Source organism: Mirounga leonina, unplaced genomic scaffold, assembly GCF_011800145.1.
Source record: "Mirounga leonina isolate KUSES-001 unplaced genomic scaffold, KU_Mleo_1.0 Mir_197, whole genome shotgun sequence".
In the NCBI taxonomy this organism is placed as follows: domain Eukaryota; kingdom Metazoa; phylum Chordata; class Mammalia; order Carnivora; family Phocidae; genus Mirounga; species Mirounga leonina.
The window spans coordinates 2,401,085-2,416,876 of NW_023270494.1; the positions used below are offsets into that span (position 1 = coordinate 2,401,085).

Sequence of the window (15,792 nt, forward strand, 5' to 3'; positions counted from 1 at the left end):
GGCACACAGTGACATGCGTCACCCCCCGGAGGGACCCGTTGCAACCCCTCCCCCGCCGGAGCATCCAGGGGCCCATTGAGGATGGAGGGGCTGCCTCCATGTCATGGCCCTTAGACACATCCTTTCCGCCCTGAATCCCAGAAGGACCAGCAGAAGCTTGATTGCAGTGCCCCTTTTATTAAAAATAATTGCACTTAAGATCAAGGGTTTCCCTGGGTCCCGCGACGCCTCCGGAGTTCCCGGGCCCGCTCTCATGGGACGGGAGGGCAGCCCCACCTGCTGCCGGGGGCGTTGCCCAGAAAGCAGCCTGCGGTGGCCAGAGCAGCGGCAGGGCCGCCCGTGGCGCGACCTCGGGGTGCAGGCACGGCAGCCTCATCCCGAGCACACCTCCGCTGTCTCGGACAGGCAGCTGGTGGCGGACGACATCACACACACACCAGTGACAAGCTTCAGAGAGGTACACCTTCCAGAACAGCCTTGCACACGCAAGGCAACCCTTGGGCCACAGCCCGTGGGGTCCCCTGGTCCCAGGAGGTAGACGCATATGCAGATCTGGGTATTTGAGGGAGGTCAGCGCCATGAGACACGGGGCACGGGCTTCTGCCCGAGGCCCACCCGTCACATCCTGACCAAGGGTTCACAGGTGCTGGGGCCACGGTGAGATCCATCTCCTCCTGTAAAGGATCAACGCGCCACTGGCCCCGGGTTACGACCAACTGATGAGAAACTGCTCTCCCATCGTCAGTGAGACAGGGACGTCCAGGGCCTGGGAAAAAAATAAAAAATAAAAATCGACCACCACACAGTTGCCATCAGAGGGGAGGCCCCGAGCGCCCGGCAGACAGGAGCCTGGGCTTCGGTGCGTGGTGCGCTCGGGGCCGGCCCCAGCCCCGGAGGCTTCTCGCTCTCTGCCTCCCCGACTGAGTCCGGAGGATGAGCGTCCTCTGCATTGGCAGCCTCGGCTTTGGAAGCAGGCTGCCATTTAAACACGGCCCGTGAGTCACCGTCCGTGTAGACACAGGCAGAGGAAAGATCCAGGGTGCACGGGGCCTGTCCTTCCCCTCCCTCCCTCCCTCATCCTTGTAAGACCCGGCTCACCTGGTACCAGGTCCCCAGGGTCCTTGGCACCTCCCGCCCCCTCAGCCATCCCGGGCGACAAAGCCCTCTGGCCCCTCTGTGGGCCCTCTTGCCTTGGTGTCAGGGCTGTAGGTGAAGTTGGAGACAGGGACGCCATTGGAGAGGACCTGGCTGGGGGCCACGGCCACCCCCAGGATGGTCACCTTCCTCAGCTGCAGGCTGGAGCCCTCGCTAGTCACACGCACCAACTCGTTCACGATGGTTTTCTGGCGGAATGGAGAGACAGAAGCGAGGTGTCAGAGGACGGCCCGGGAAGCCCTGCCGGTCGGGGTCGGGGGGTCTGGGCAGTAGTCGGCACCGCGCCCCTGGGCCAACCCTCAGGATGCCGGCAGGTGCATGAGGACTGGGTCAGGGCAGCTGGCCCACAGGCCCTGCTTCCTTCACAAGGCTGGCCTGGGCACAGGAGGCCCCCACGGCGCCCACCAGCTTGGGCAGGTCCTGGGACTCACATTCCTGGCCAGGAAGATGACCTTCGTGTAGTCCCCGCGCTCCAGCACCCCCAGGCTCTCCCCGTCATCCCAGAATAGCTCCCCTTGGGCCTCCCCGTTTGCGGTCAGGGCTGCGAGCAGGGCCATGGGCTGCTTCCGGGACTCCGTGGTTGTGAGGCCAGGGCCCTGGAAAAGTGGGTGGCACATGTCACCGTCTCAGGCCTGGCAGAGGCCTCCACCATCAGGACAGGAGGGACACTGGGCTGGGACAGCTCCGTGCTGCAAGAAAGCAGGACCCACAGGACAGCGTACAGCGAGGGCTGGGGGGGGCCTGTGCTGACCACTCTGGCCAACGCAGACACCCTGGAGGGTGCGAGAGGCCACGGAGGTTTGCAGGCTGCTTCCCAAGAAGAGCGCACGAAGCGGGCTCCCCTCTGCCTGGCACAGCCAGTCAGTTCATCTTCAACCCTCAGACACTGTGCTCTGCCTGAGGTTTGGTTGGGGGTGGACCCTCTCCTGAAGGGGCAGCATGGGGTCCTGGCAGCACCAGAGCTGGACAGATCGACTCAGGTGCCCCGCCTGGGTACCTGCAGGGGGATGATGTGCCCAGCCCGGAGGTGGAGGTTGATGGTGTCCATTGGGGCCGGCAGGGTCACCCACTGCCCCTTGCTGTGGATGGCAGACGTGAGGGGAGCCCGAGGTGGAGGTGGGAGGCTGCCGAAGGCCTCTCCTAGCAGCTGCAGGGACACGCATGTCACCAAGAGTCGGGGCAGTGCCAAAGCCCCTGCGCTGTCGCTGGGAGCCTCCAGCTCCACGCAGGGCCCTGGGGGGGGGGGGGGGGGAGGCAGAGACCCTGACCCAGGCTTGGGGCGGGGGCAGAATTCTGGAGTGGGAGAACTGTAATCCAGGGGAGTTACCCACTCGGACCTCAGTCTCCTCATCTGGAAAATGGGTCACTGCATAGCCTGGGTGGGAAGATGCATGGGGAGCCCTGGGCGAGGGCCCTCATGCACCCGGGTCTCCAGAAACGTGCTCCCTTCCGCCATGTGGCCCACCCCCGCAGGGCCGAGGAGGGACACCTTTGGTCCCCGGGGACTCACCGTCTGCAGGTTGTACCACGTGCCAGGGGGGAAGTAGCCAGTCACTTGGACCTTCCCAGCCTCAAGCACGGGGGTAATGAGCAGAGCCGCCCCCCACAGGAGCTGGTGGTCCACCGTCCAGGTGTGGGGGTCCTCAGGGAACCTTCAAACAGGAGGGGCGGGCGCCTGGGCCTGGTGACCTCTGAGGTCAGTGTGTTCAGGGGGCCCTCAGGGAAGCGCAAGGAGCCAGAGGACGCCGGGCGGGCCACGGGGAGGCGGGTTCCAGCCGCTGGAGCTCGGCGTGGGCAGTGGGCAGGCCCTCTCCCCGGCCACACACTCCGGGCAGGGCGCCGTCCGTGGCTCCCGTGTGGCAAACTCTCCCTGACTGCTGGTCTGCTGCTGGCTAGTCCGGGTCCTACCACCAGTCTGCGTCTTTCGTGTGAGTCTGGGACACTGACCACCCTAGTTTGTTTGCCTTTATAATTCTGCACTGAGGGAAGTCCTAATACTCTGTTTCTGTTCAGAGGAGTATAACTTTTTTTCCTAAATTCAACCCCCTCTCCCTTGCCTTTTGCTTCTGAGGCTTAGAAAGCCCTCTCCTGCCAGAGCACTGAGGGCCATTCGCTTCTGTGTCCCGTGGAACTTTCTAGAGCTTAGGTTTTAACGTCTGTGATCCACCTGGAACTTAGGTTTGCACAGCGCGAGGGGAAAAATGGATTTTTGCAGAGAGCTAACAGATTTGCACCATGTGGGACTCCTCTGATCCACTGACTGGACATGACATTTTATTGCAGGGCACCTGTTGACGTATCTGAGTCCTACCTGGGGCACATCAGTTGGGTTTCTTCTGAGGTCCTTTTTCCACCCGTAAGCCAGCCCTGTGATGGTTTTATAACTCGCTTTACCACCTGGCTGGCCTGCTCTGTACTTGGTGTCCTTCACCCTGGGTTTTCAGTTACCTGGAATGTCCCCAGCCCTGAGCTGCGATCTCACGGGTGGGAAGTGGGGGTGCAAAGGGCCTCCCTCAGCTGCACTGGCCCCCTCATTCTGGGGACGACTCCCCCCCACCCCCCGCAGCAGGATGGGGCCGCCCCGGTGCCACCAGGCTGGTGGCCAGCCCGTGGGCCCTTGCTCCCCGAGCCCGGGCACTCACTCCAGGAAGAGGGGCCGGGCCACGGTCTCGCCCAGGACGTGGGCCCGGTGGAACAGCAAGTACAGGTAGGGCAGCAAGGTGTAGCGCAGGGCGAGGGCCTTCCGCATGGCTTCTTGCGCCGTCTCGCTGAACCTGTACGGCTCCTGAGGCTGCAGCGGGGGAGAGGGGGAGGGGGCAGCGGGGCGAAGGTGGGAGCACCTGGCCCTCGGGCCACGAGGTCCCTGCCTCTGCCCCGGGAGACCTGGCCTGCTGGCACGTACGCCAAGTCGCGCTGCTGCGCCCGCGGAGGGACCCCCAGGGCAGGCCCCCACTGGCTCCCCCCAGCCCCTACCAGGCTGTTGAGGTCGTTGTGATTCCGCATGAACGGGTAGAAGGCCCCCAGCTGGGTCCAGCGCACACAGAGCTCCTCCGAGGTGCTGCCCAGGAAGCCACAGATGTCGGCCCCGACCAGCGGCACCCCCAGCAGGTTGAACAGCAGGATTTCTGGGAGGGCAGAGTCAGACTGGGGCTCAGCTACCCCCCCGACGGTGAGCACCGTGCTGGCCCCGGCGTCTTCCACCCGTGGTCAGCAGAAAGACTGCCTCGCAGACCGCCTTCCGACACCCGGGGTGGGCAGAGCAGAACAGCCCGTTAGGGTTGACGTGTGTCCCCCCAAAAGGGATGTGCGAGTCCTAACCGCCTGTGCTTATGAAGTGACCTTATTTGGAAAGAGGATCTTTGCAGATGCAATTCAGCTGAGGTCACTGGAGGGGATCCTGACCCAGTATGCCCGGTGGCCGCGTAAGAGGAAGCCCAGACCGTGACGACACACGTGGGGGAGAAGGCCGAGCCAAGACGGAGGCGGGGACCGGAGGGACAGCCCCACACTAAGGACACCGAGGGCTGCCGGCCACTCCCAGAAGCTGGGAGACTCGAGGAAAGGCGCCCCCCTCTGACACCGCGAGTCCGACTGCGAGCCTCCAGGGCTGGGAGAGACCACGCTTCTGTTGCCGTGAGCACCCAGGGTGAGCCGGAGCATGCGGCAGGGAGGTCAGCGAGCCCCAGAGCCGCTGAAGGTCCTCGGCCGGCGCCACCCCACTGCTGCTCAGCAGGACCAGGCTGTGCTGGGCCCTCCCTCTCCTCAGGGTCCTCAGGGACCAGCAGCCGACGGGCAGGACCCGACCCGGCCTAGGGCCGTGGGGGACCCTTGCCCGGCTTGCAACAGGTCCCGGGACCTGCATGACCTCTGCCACGGGATGATCAGTGCACGCCAGAGCTTCAGCCCGAGACTCCGAGGCGGGTGCAGAGCTGGGAACCTAGCTCTCGAGGGGGCTTCAGAGGCTGGCCTGCAGGGGCCTGGGCCCTAGTGGGCCGCACCCCCCCCGCCCCCCAACGGTGAAATCAGAGCCAATGGCATCTGTGGGCAGAGCTGGACAGCGGCTTCTGGAAGGAGAAATGGTTCCTCCCAGAGCTCGCCCAGGGCTTCCCCATGGCCCGAGGGTCTGCAGATGCATCCCACACAGCAGCAGGCCTGGGGCTACCAGAGAGCTTCCAGGCTGGGGGTCACCCAGGGAGGTCACCCCAGCCCCTTCCCCAGAGCTCCTGAGCCCTCAGCAGCATGAGAGCTCCTGAGAACTGAAGTCACACTCCTCTGTGCGGGGGGGTGCACAGCACCTGCGGGCTGGGGCAGGACGCAGCCACCGGGAGGGACATCATGAGACGACACAGTGTGACGGCTGTGCAGACAGCGGCCGGGCCGAACCGGAGATGGGGGTGCCTGGGAACTCCAGCACCGCCCGCCGAGTGGCAGAGCGCCCCCGGTGAGCTGACCCACACCGGAGAGCCCAGCCGCCCGGGGCCCCCTGGGAGCCCGCAGCAGCGTCTCTGAGCCGAGCCGAGGCCGGCACTCGGTCTGGGCCCCGCTCCCCTCCGAGCGGCCGCTCCTGACGGGCTCTCACCTGGCACGGAGTACGAGAGCTGCTCCCAGCTGCTCCACACATCCCCCGTCCAGTGGCCGGCGTACCGGCCGTGGCCGGCGAAGGTCGAGCGGGAGATCACAAAGGGGCGCGTCCCCCGAGCCCTCACGAGGGCCCTGCGCAGAGCGGGGAGACAGGGCAGTGCAGAGCGGGGCTGCCCGGGAGCCCCTCAGGGGCCCCGCACCGAACTGGGGGTGCAGCAGGGAGGCAGAGCGGGGAGTGAGCAGCCCAGAGGGCCAAGGCCAGGAGGAGCGAGGGGGACTCCGCCCGAGCCGCCAGGCCACCCTGCGAGGCAAGCCTGTCCCGGGAGGCCCCTCCAGGCTCCCGCCGGGCCTCCGTGCAGTCGCCGCGGGCCCCCCTGAGGCGCGGGGCCGCCGGGAGCTCGGCCCTCACCTGTGGGAGGCGAGGGCTTCCGTCAGGCCGTAGAGGTTGTGCAGGTCATAGTGCGTGGAGAGGAACTGGCGGCTGGAGGCACAGAGGGTGGCGGCCCGCAGCGTCCCGCCAACCACCCCTGGGAGAGGGGGGCTGTCTCCGTCTGTGGAGCCTCCGCCTGGCCGGCTGGTGCCCCCCACATCCCAGGAGCCCCCTCGGAACTTGGGGCGTCCCCTTTTCCAAGGACAGGGATATGGTGGAGGCTGAGGCCGGCCTTTGCAGACCGCAGACTTGACGTCCACCTGCTCCTGACCCGTTCCAAGTCCCTCCCCGTTCCTGTCCCTAAGCCCGAGACACCTTCCCTCTGAAGGGCCCCCGCCCGGCCGCGTGGCCCAGCTGACGTCTCGCCAACCCGACCTTCCTCCTGGGGTTGCCCTCCCCTTTCCAGGGTGGCCGTGCCCATTGGCTCCTCAGAAAGGAGAGCTGGCCCGTGGGGGCAGGTGGGAGAACTCACCTGGTACGTAGGGCGGATTCTCCAGGTCATTGTCGGGGCAGCCGTCCACAGAGCCCTTTACAAAATTGGAGGGCTCGTTCATGTCCTGCAAAAAGAGGCCCTGGTGGTGGGCGCCCTGCCGTGGGCAGACGCTGGGGCCGGTCCCCCAGCCCCCGGGACACTCACGATCCACATGCCGTCGAAGGGCACCTGGGCATGGAACTCAGACACCATGTCCTGCCACCAGTCCAGGGCCTCGGGGCTGGTGAAGTCGGGGAAGGCAGTGAGTCCGGGCCACACCTGCAGCAAAGGCCAGAGGGGAGACCAGGCCCGCCCAGAGCTACAGCCCTGCTCGTCTGCCTGGGGGTGGACAGTCTGTGGAGGTGAGTGTCAGCGGCGGTAGGGGCCGTGGGGGGGAACGCGACTGAGATCTCACTTTCAGACAGAGGCCCCAGAACTGAGTCATGGACATCTGCTCCCCTGGCAGCCTCCCCGGCCTCCCCTCAGCTGGGACCCCCCTCCCCTTGGTTGCGGGCACGCCCTGGAATGGGAAGTTGGGGACTCTGCCAGGCGCCCCCGTGGGAAGGCCTGGGAAGCCCCCAGGGGCCTGAGGACACAGAGACCCTTGCTAAGGGTCTGCAGAGCTCGTGCCTGGGCTGGGCCCAGCTGCCCACAAAGTCAAGGGCCCCCGATGGAAGGATTCGAGGTGGTATCAGGAGCCCCCGTCACTTCTAGCTGTGACCACCCCCCCACCCCCCGCCCTACACAACAGGATGATTTTTTTAATCCCATCCTCTTCCTAAACAGCGAGCGCCCCGTTGCCACTGGCTGGGGACTCCTGCTTTCTCACCCCGTGCCCCCGGGCCCCCACCCTACCTTCCCAATCAGAGGCTGCCCAGTCTCATTGGTGATGAAAACCCTCCTCCGCAGACCCTCGTCGTAGGGTCGGTAGCTGCCGGGGGGGCTGGAGCTGCTGATGGCAGGGTCCTGAGCGGGGTGTGGGGGGAACCAGTCAGGAGGAGAAGGAAACGCTCCAAAGCCAGGCACCAATTACTGGGGAAGTGAGAAAATGCTCTCGATACATCGTTAGGAAGAACAAAGCCAGGAGGGAGCATGCATGTGCACACGCACACGTCTGCTGAGAGACCGGCCCACGGGGCACCTGGATGCACATTTTGGCTCTGCTTTACGGGTTCTAGAGTTTCACAAATGTTCTACAGTGAACACTGATTTCTTTCAGAATAAAAGAAGGTCTGCATCTGCCCTCCCTGCCCTGAGTGGCCTCGGATACCGGCTGCGCTCCGAGGGGCCGAGCTGAGGGAAATGGCCTGCGTCAGCACGATTCGGACCTCCGGGCAGACCGGATTCCTCCGCTGTGGGGTGTCCGCCGTGCAGCTCCGCAGCCTCAGCGCCCCTTCCCCATCTCCTCTGGCCAGGTGGCTAGGCACTCGGCCCGGCCGCACCAGCACTCGGGCTGCAGGGATTGGCCCCGGGGGACTGTGGCGGCTCGGAGCCCGGCCCTGAGCCTGGCCCTCCTTCCCGTGAGGCAGAGCTGAGTGGGGGAGAGGCAGGGCCACGAGACACCCGGAGCCTCTGTGGCTCCAGCTGCCTGGGCAGGCAGCGCCCCCCGGCCCTCCCAGTACTGGGGGACGGGAGCCGAGCGCAGACCCCTTGCTTAAAGCCGTTCATGCAACCTACAGCCGAAGGGATCCCGAGCAACAGATGTTTCCAGGGACCCTCAGGCTGGACATCACTGGACAGCACGGACCCAGTCTGTACGTCTGATGTTCCCTCAACAGCCGAGACCCTCAGGAAACGTCCCCAGTGACCTCGGCAAACACGAGGCAGCTGAGGCACTGGGTCTCTCCCCCGCCCAGAGAGGCAGCCCCACGTGGCATGGGACAGGAGGGCCACTCACCACGATCATCACGTACCGCCGGCCGTCCTGGTGGAGCTCCTGCACCATGGCCGGGAAGTCCCTGAAACCGTCCTTGTTGAAGGTGAAGTCCCTCCTGGCGTCCATGTAGTCCAGGTCATTCCACTGCGTGTCCTGCAGCCAGCACGGGGACTGCTGCAGCCGGCCTGGGGGCCTGCGTCCCGGCCCAGCCCCCAGCACGCCCTCCCAGCACTCACCAGCGGGAAGCGGGCCCTGGTCATGTTCTCTACCACCTGGCGGGTAATGGTGGTGGAGGAGTAGCCCCAGCGGCAGAGGTGGAAGCCCAGGCCCCAGTACGGCGGCATGAATGGGTAGCCTGCAGCCGGGGAGGGGAGCTCCGTGAGCAGGCTGGCAGCCGGAGGGGAAGAGGGACGGAAGGGGCAGGGGAGGGGCGGTGCGGGGCCGGGGAACAGGCCTACCCACGACTTCCAGGTATTGCTGCACCACGCTCTTGGGCTCAGGGCCCAGGAAGATGTACACATCCAGGATCCCACCTGTCGACCTCCAGCTGAGGGCCGGGCTCGGCTGCAGGACCACATCTGGGGGAAGTAGCCCTGGGGCTCAGGAACAAATACCCGTGCCCCATTCCCCCCACCCCTGCCCCCGTGGCACCTTGAAGAAGGGCCACATCCCACCCAGGGAAGCTGGGAGCAGCCTGCTTAGGGCCTGGGGACAGTTCCCCTGAGCCGGACTGCTTGAAGAGCCTGGAGGAGAACAGACCCCAGGACTCCCCTTGCCGGCCTCTGCTCAGAGCGCACTTCGGGGTACCCAAGGACAGAGCTGGCAGAGGCCACAGCCCACTGGACTCATTTCTGGGGAGCGCAAACAAGGCCCGACGCCCTGCCCACGGCCCCAGTCCTCTACCGCTAGCCTGTCCCAACAGGTGCAGACAGCCCCGCGCTCCCCCCATGGAGGGGGTGCGGCCACCCCCAGGGAAGCCGCTGGCCTGGGGGCTCAGAGGGAGCACCGGCCGCGGGACACGGGGACCAGGGTGAGTGCTAGGGGTGGTTGCCCACCTGCTTACCCATGGCATTGCTGTTCAGCAGGAAGACCCCGTGAGCTGACCCGCCGTCCTCCAGCACCAGGTAGAAAGGGTGCGATCCATACAGGTTCACGTTGGGCTGGGCATGTGGACACAGCACGTTAGCGCCCTCACCCACATGGTGTGTCCAATCCCCTCCTCGCTGCCCCCTTTACCGAGGGGGCAATGTCCCGGTTCCAGAGGGTGATCTTGGTCCAGTTGGTGCTGAGCATCAGGGAGCCAAGATGCTCGGCAAGGCCTGTGATGTGCTGGGATGGCAGGGAGGTGGACAGCTGCAGAAACTGGTCGGCGAAGAACAGGGGGGCCACTGTCGTGTTCAGCCTGCCGGAAAGAGCCCAGGCAGCCTTGCAACCTAGGCAGCCAGATGACCCCGAGATGGACCCTCCCAGAGAGACCCCTGGTGCCCCGAGGAGGGCTGGAGTGGCCTGGCCACTTCTATGACACACTGACCCCAGGACAGAAGCAGCCACCGGAGGTCCAGTGACCCTCGGGACCTGACCCAGGTGTGGAGAGCTCCCACAGCACTACCTGGCTATGCCCATGTTGCCCCAGGTGGGCATCCAGCAGGGGACTGCCCCATAAGCCCTGGTCGCAAGCAGGTGCCAGGCAAGGGCTGCCCGAACCCTTCCAGTCCTAGGAGTTGTGGCCCCGAGCTCCTTTTGCAAGGGTCAGACTGCTCCCAGACCCCAGCCATGACCTTCCCCAGAGCCATGGAACTGTCCACCCAGGGGTGGCCAGGACCCCAAGGTTGCACAGGGTCAGGGCAAGGCAAGAACCACAGATGGGGCACGAAAGACCTATTAATGCTGATTTCATGGAATGATGTCCCATTGCACCCTGCCTGCCCCTGGGCAAGACTTATCTGTGTGTTTTCAAAACCAAAGTCTGATTAAATGCTTCAGAAAACTTCTCTCCGGTCTCTGCTCAAAGGTCAGCTTCCTAGAGAGGCCTTCTGTAGCCCCCACTCCAGAGCCAGCCCTGCCCTCCGCATCTGCACAGCTCCTTTCTAGAACTTCGTTAGCATTGTTACTCCTGACATCGTACTTGGCCTCAGTCACTGCCCCTTCCCACTGTGTCAGCCCTGGGGGCAGCTCCATACTGCTCAGCCAAGAACGGGCAGAAAAGAAATGCATTTCAGGAGGTGAGTTCTCCTAAGACTAAGGCAAATCCAAGCTCATTCCCGAATATGTAACTGAGTCCAGTGACAAAGAGGAGCCTTGTCAACCCAGGGCACATATTTACGTGGGACTCTGTGGACAAAGCACACAGGGTGCGTCCTGTGAAAATGTGCTTGCATAATCCGCCATCAGGATAGGTGGCAGGGTGTCGGCAGAACCGCTGCCCTGGCCCACGGCTCTGGGAGGGGACATGTCTGACACTGGGAGTCATAGCCACCACTTTGGATTCCAGGATGCTTTGCTGCATCCAATTCCCAGGGTGTGATGGGGGCGGTGGAGGTGATGCGTTCCATCACGAGGGCACGACCAACCGATGCCCTCACCCTCGCTACCCATCCACGAGCATCTGCTGTGGGTCAGAACCTCCTTTGGAGCTGGAGGCCCAGGAGCGAGCTTCCGGAATGGGAAAGGCTCCTTGGCGGGCAGACAGCAGCAACGATTCGGACAAACCTAAGATCTCAGGGGGACGCAAGCCCCGGGGGGACGCAAAACAGACAGTGGCCAACAGCATGGATGCCGGGCCCTGGCTCAGAAGCTGCCAGCAAGCCGCCTCAGTCTCCCCGTCCGGACAGTGGGGATGGTAACAGCACCACTTCTGAGCCGTCGGGGTGCCGGATGTGCCTAAGTGACACACGGTATTTGACGATCAATAACACATGTGAACGTAAAGCGGCGAGGGGACGTTGCCTGCGGTGGGCGTGCCGTTTCTCACCGGACCAAGGTTTCTCAGCCTCGGCACTTTTGACATTGGGGTGGGAGTGCTCTGCGTGGTGGAGCCATTGCCAAAGGTCCCCTGGAGGACGGCTCCCCCAGCAGGCCCTACCTGGGGGGCGTCAGGAGGGCATCTGCAGGGGGGTTGCTGAGGGACCTGAATGAGGTGAGGGAGGGCTCCAGGCGGAGGCAGTGGTGAAGAGCCCCAAGGGAGAGTGGGGGACGGTGCCCTGATGCCCCCACCTGGGGTGGGGGCACAGAGACCAGCACTCACAGCACCCGGCCGTCCAGCTTCCGGCGCACGACCACCCCGAAAGGCTCCTCCTGGAACTCCACGCTATAGAGTGTGGACGAGGCCCGGCTGTGGACATGCGGGGTCTCCAGGGGCACCTCGTAGCGCCTGTTGGCGGGATCCTTGATCTAGGAGTCAGATGGAGGTGCCATGAGGCCCTCTGGGGGCCAGCACGCCTCCCCCTCCTTCCTCGCCCCCCAGAGTCCCGGTGTGGTCAACTGAGCCTCCGTTTCCTCACGTCCAGAACCCCGTGTGGGTCGCCAGGGAAGACACACAACACCCAGTCAATCTGAGTTCCAGATAAACAACTCTTCCCAGTAGGTCTCAAATATCGCACGAGACGCACACTAAAAAAATAAATCCATTCCTTGGTTTTCTGGAATTCAAAGTTACTGAATGCATCCTGCATCTTTATTTGCTAAGTCCGGCAACACGGCTCCACCCAGCATGCCTGTCACAGGGTGGCTGAGAGATTAGAGCACCCAGCTCAGCTCTGTCTGCTACGCAGTAATCACTCAGTAAATGCTGGCTGTTAGAAAGTACTTTGTTAAAATTATTATGGACTGTGTGCTTCAGGCTCTCTCGGCTTGGCCTCCTCAGGTTCAATCCTTGGGTTTCTGCTGGGCAACTGTTACGTGCCAGACTATGTTCCAGGGGCTGGGAATCAGCAGGGAGTAAATCAGACAAGAGGTCCTCCCCTCAGGCGAATGGACAATCATCACATTTCACTGTCCATTGCCCCGAACATTCCCCCCATCCTCCCTGTCCACCTCTCCCCTTGCTGACTCTGTCCTGTAGGACTTCAGGTTCCTGGTGGGATGTCACTTACTGGGGGAGACCTGACCTCCCTCCACTGTGCCCTGAGCCCTGCCCTCTAGAGCATGTTCTAGAACCTTCTAATCAGTGTCTTAGTGGCCACTGCTCCTTGAGTGTAGGCACTGTGTGCTCACTCCTGGACTCCCAGTGAAGGCACACAACACATTTGCACACCAAACCAACACTTCATCTGCTGCCCACCCTGTCTGGCCCTGCCCACCGTGAAGTGAAGCCGGCTCTCCGTCTCTAGCAGCATGTCCAGCCGTAAGGTCAAGATGTCCTTGGGGAAGAAGGTTGGGGTGTTGCGGGTCAGGGTGGCCGTGTAGCCTGTCTCCGTGGTGGTCAGGTTCTCCAGCTTGTAACTCGGGTAGCTGGGTGGGAAGAAGCACCAGGGCTGCCCCATCCGGGGGATCTGAGGCCACTGCCTTGCAGGCCGGTAGCAGCAGCCCCGGGCCTCACACTGCTCCTGGGTGATGGCCTTGTCGGGGGCACAGTCGAAGCGGCTGTTGGGGGGCACATCACACTGTGTGGGTGCTGCTCGGGGACTGCCGTGGTGCCCTGGGGTGGGCTGGGGGCCTGGGTCACTGGCTCCCTGCTGGCGAGCACGATAAAGCTCCTCAGGTACTTGGGAGACACCACGCTGCTCTTGGGGGACCACCAAGAAATCATGGAGCAGGACGTGCCCCAGGAAGGCGGCGCTGGCCAGGCAGACAAAGGTGCAGACTCCCAGCAGGGGGCGGGAGCTGGGAGGCCACCTCACGTCCATGGTCACTGGCACCAGCTGGCAGCCGGCTGGGTCCTGGAGGCCTGCTGAGAGAGGAGCTGGGCTCAGCAAGGAAGGCGGGACGGAGTGGCCGGGGGTGGTTCAGGAGGCTCTCACAGCTTCCAGACGTGGACCTGTGGCTGGTCCGGCAGTGCCCAGGGTGCGGTGGGCCGAGAACGCGGGGCAGGCGAGGATAGGCAAGCTCCCGGCACTGTTTAGAAAGACAGCAAGGGAAGGGAAAAGGGAAAGCCGAGAAAAGCCCCAAATAGGGAGTTTCGGAATACCCTGTACTGAGTGCTTACAAATGAGATGCGTTTAAAATGTGCGTAAAATGATTTAAAGACACGTGAAGACCTACGTGGGAGGCTGACAAGTGGAACAAGCAAGTCACAACACGCAGAGCAGAGAGGGAGCCCTGCTTCTGCAGAGACTGTGGCCGAATCACTCCGTTTTGGCAAATGAGCTGGAAGTGGAAGGGCCGTCGGGGAGACCCACCACTTTCTCTCCGCCCCTCCTCTGCTGCCCGGGGTGTGGCTACAGCCTGGTAAGAAGTCTTGGGCCACACTCCCGGGACAGCCCCCCGGCCCCGGCAGGTGGAAGGCCCTCCCTGCCCCTGCAGTTAGGTGTGGAGCAGCCCCTCTCTCTGGCTCCTCCGGAGCTAAGTCTGTTACTACCTGCATTTTGCTTCTCTGTATGTTCTAAATATTTTATAATGAACACTGTTGGCCCAGCTCCTCCGAGGAGCAAGACACCAAAAAGACCAAACGGGCAAGGATTTAATTAGGGGAGTCCTTTCTCTCCGAGAGAAAATGTGCCAGGACCTGGGGACAAAGACTATATATTTTTTATACCAGTGTCCCAGCGGCACCTGCCCTCATCCAGACACACGTGACACCCTGTGATCACGGGGAGGCAGGGACTAGGGAACTCACCCTTGGGAGCTCTTGGGCAGTGCCCGTGGCCCTCCCCACCCAGAGTTCAGGAGCGCAGGGGTGGCCAGGGGCACCGCAGGGCCAGCACCCGTCCCCTGCTGCTGTGTCCACTCTGCACAGGGAAGGGACCCTAGAAACGGGAAGGGCTGCCAACCAGAGGGCTTGACAATTTAGACAAAATGGGGAAAAACACCGAAGGTCAAGAGGTCAAGTGGCGCTGCCGGCCGGGAGGGCCTGTGACCTCGCTTTCAGGGAAGTGGCTCGGAGCCGCTGCTCCCCCCGCCAAGGCTGGTGGTGTAGACAAGCCGGGTTCAAAGTCCAGCTGTGCCCTGACCAGAGAGGCAGGGTCCCTTACCCTGTGCCTCAGTTTCCTCCCCAGAATGGGACAAGGCGGCCTCCGTCGCCCAGCACCGAGGGCGTGGGTGAGACCGTGGAGCCCCCGGGGTCCCCGTCGTTAACCGCTGCCCGCCGCCCGGGGACCCCGGCACGACGCGCTCAGCTTCTCCACTAGCAAACCACAGAGAATAAATCCCGTCGATCGATCGGTCCCTCCCCCTTGGGGAGTCGCTGCTGCCCGGACCGCGAGCCCCCAGTCGGAGCGGGCGCCGCAGTCCGGCCCCGCCCCGCCCTTCACTGGGACCCCCACCGCCCCTGGTCCGCTCACCTCCGCGCACGCTCGCCCAGCCCGGGCCCCTCACGCTCACCTCCGCGCACGCGCACCCAGCCCGCCTCCCTCGCCGACCGCCGCTCCCTGCCGCGTTAGTCTCCGCGCACGCGCGCCCGGTCCGCTCCCCCCCGCCCCCTCTCGCAGCTAGCCTCCGCGCACGCGCTCCGGCCCGCAGCGGCCACCCGGCGTCAGGCGCTGGCAGGCACGCGCCCGAGGGGGCGGGGCGGACCGGGGGACAGCCCGCCCGCGCAGGCGCCCTGGGCGAGGGTGTGCGCCTCCGGCCGCGCGCGCCCCCTGCTGGCGGGCCTTTCCGTCCCCGCCGGCCGCTGCGCCGGGAGCCTGGGAGGAGGAGGAGCGGTGCGCACCTGCCGAGACGCGCGGGCAGGGCAGGGACTGGGCGCCGGCCTTGGGGCCTGCCCGACGGGGACCGTGGGCTCGCTCACTCCGCAGCCCGTCCGCTGAAGCCGTTCGGGAAGGGAAAGCGTCTCGTACCCCGAAACGCGGCGGCTGTGCGACCTGACCTGGCGCTTCGAGGGGCGCCTCCGCCGCGAGGGTGCGGCGCGGGCGGGGCCTGTTTCTGACGCGCTGGCGGATAAAGACGCCTTTGTGCCGCATGCAGAAAAAAAATTTATTTCTCTGCTGAAAAGCTTGGAAGTGAAATGGTTTTGTAGGCCCTTTCCGAGGACGGCGCGGAGAAGCTGCCAGGTGGCAGGTGCTCAGGACGCGGGGCGGGGGCGGAGTCACCCCAGGGGATCACACGAGGGGTGAGAACTGCGCGGCGACAGCTGGGGAGGCGGTGCGTCCTCGGGGCGCCGGGCACCTCGCCGCTCTCCATCGG

At 64.2% G+C, this 15,792-nt stretch overlaps 1 protein-coding gene across 5 annotated transcripts; it reads right to left on the bottom strand.

Moving 5' to 3' along the window:
* Nucleotides 1–344: 344 nt before the first annotated feature.
* On the bottom strand, nt 345–15,027 carry GAA (glucosidase alpha, acid). 5 transcript variants are annotated; one of them, XM_035025848.1, is made up of 21 exons: nt 14,952–15,004; nt 14,643–14,794; nt 12,813–13,402; nt 11,759–11,904; nt 9,751–9,916; nt 9,578–9,674; nt 8,973–9,092; nt 8,751–8,869; nt 8,536–8,667; nt 7,494–7,604; nt 6,804–6,917; nt 6,639–6,723; nt 6,146–6,263; nt 5,735–5,868; nt 4,129–4,280; nt 3,798–3,946; nt 2,666–2,807; nt 2,153–2,302; nt 1,587–1,751; nt 1,191–1,343; nt 345–766 (listed from the first exon to the last, which is right to left on the bottom strand). In XM_035025848.1, the coding sequence occupies exons 3-21, from the start codon at nt 13,356–13,358 to the stop codon at nt 707–709; spliced, it is 2,859 nt and encodes a 952-aa protein (XP_034881739.1). In that variant the 5' UTR covers nt 13,359–13,402; nt 14,643–14,794; nt 14,952–15,004; the 3' UTR covers nt 345–706. The 5 variants fall into 5 exon arrangements, with proteins under 5 accessions (XP_034881739.1, XP_034881738.1, XP_034881743.1 ...); XM_035025847.1 differs by lacking the exon at nt 14,643–14,794 and having other exon boundaries at nt 14,952–15,027; XM_035025852.1 differs by lacking the exon at nt 14,643–14,794 and having other exon boundaries at nt 14,992–15,018.
* Nucleotides 15,028–15,792: the final 765 nt, after the last annotated feature.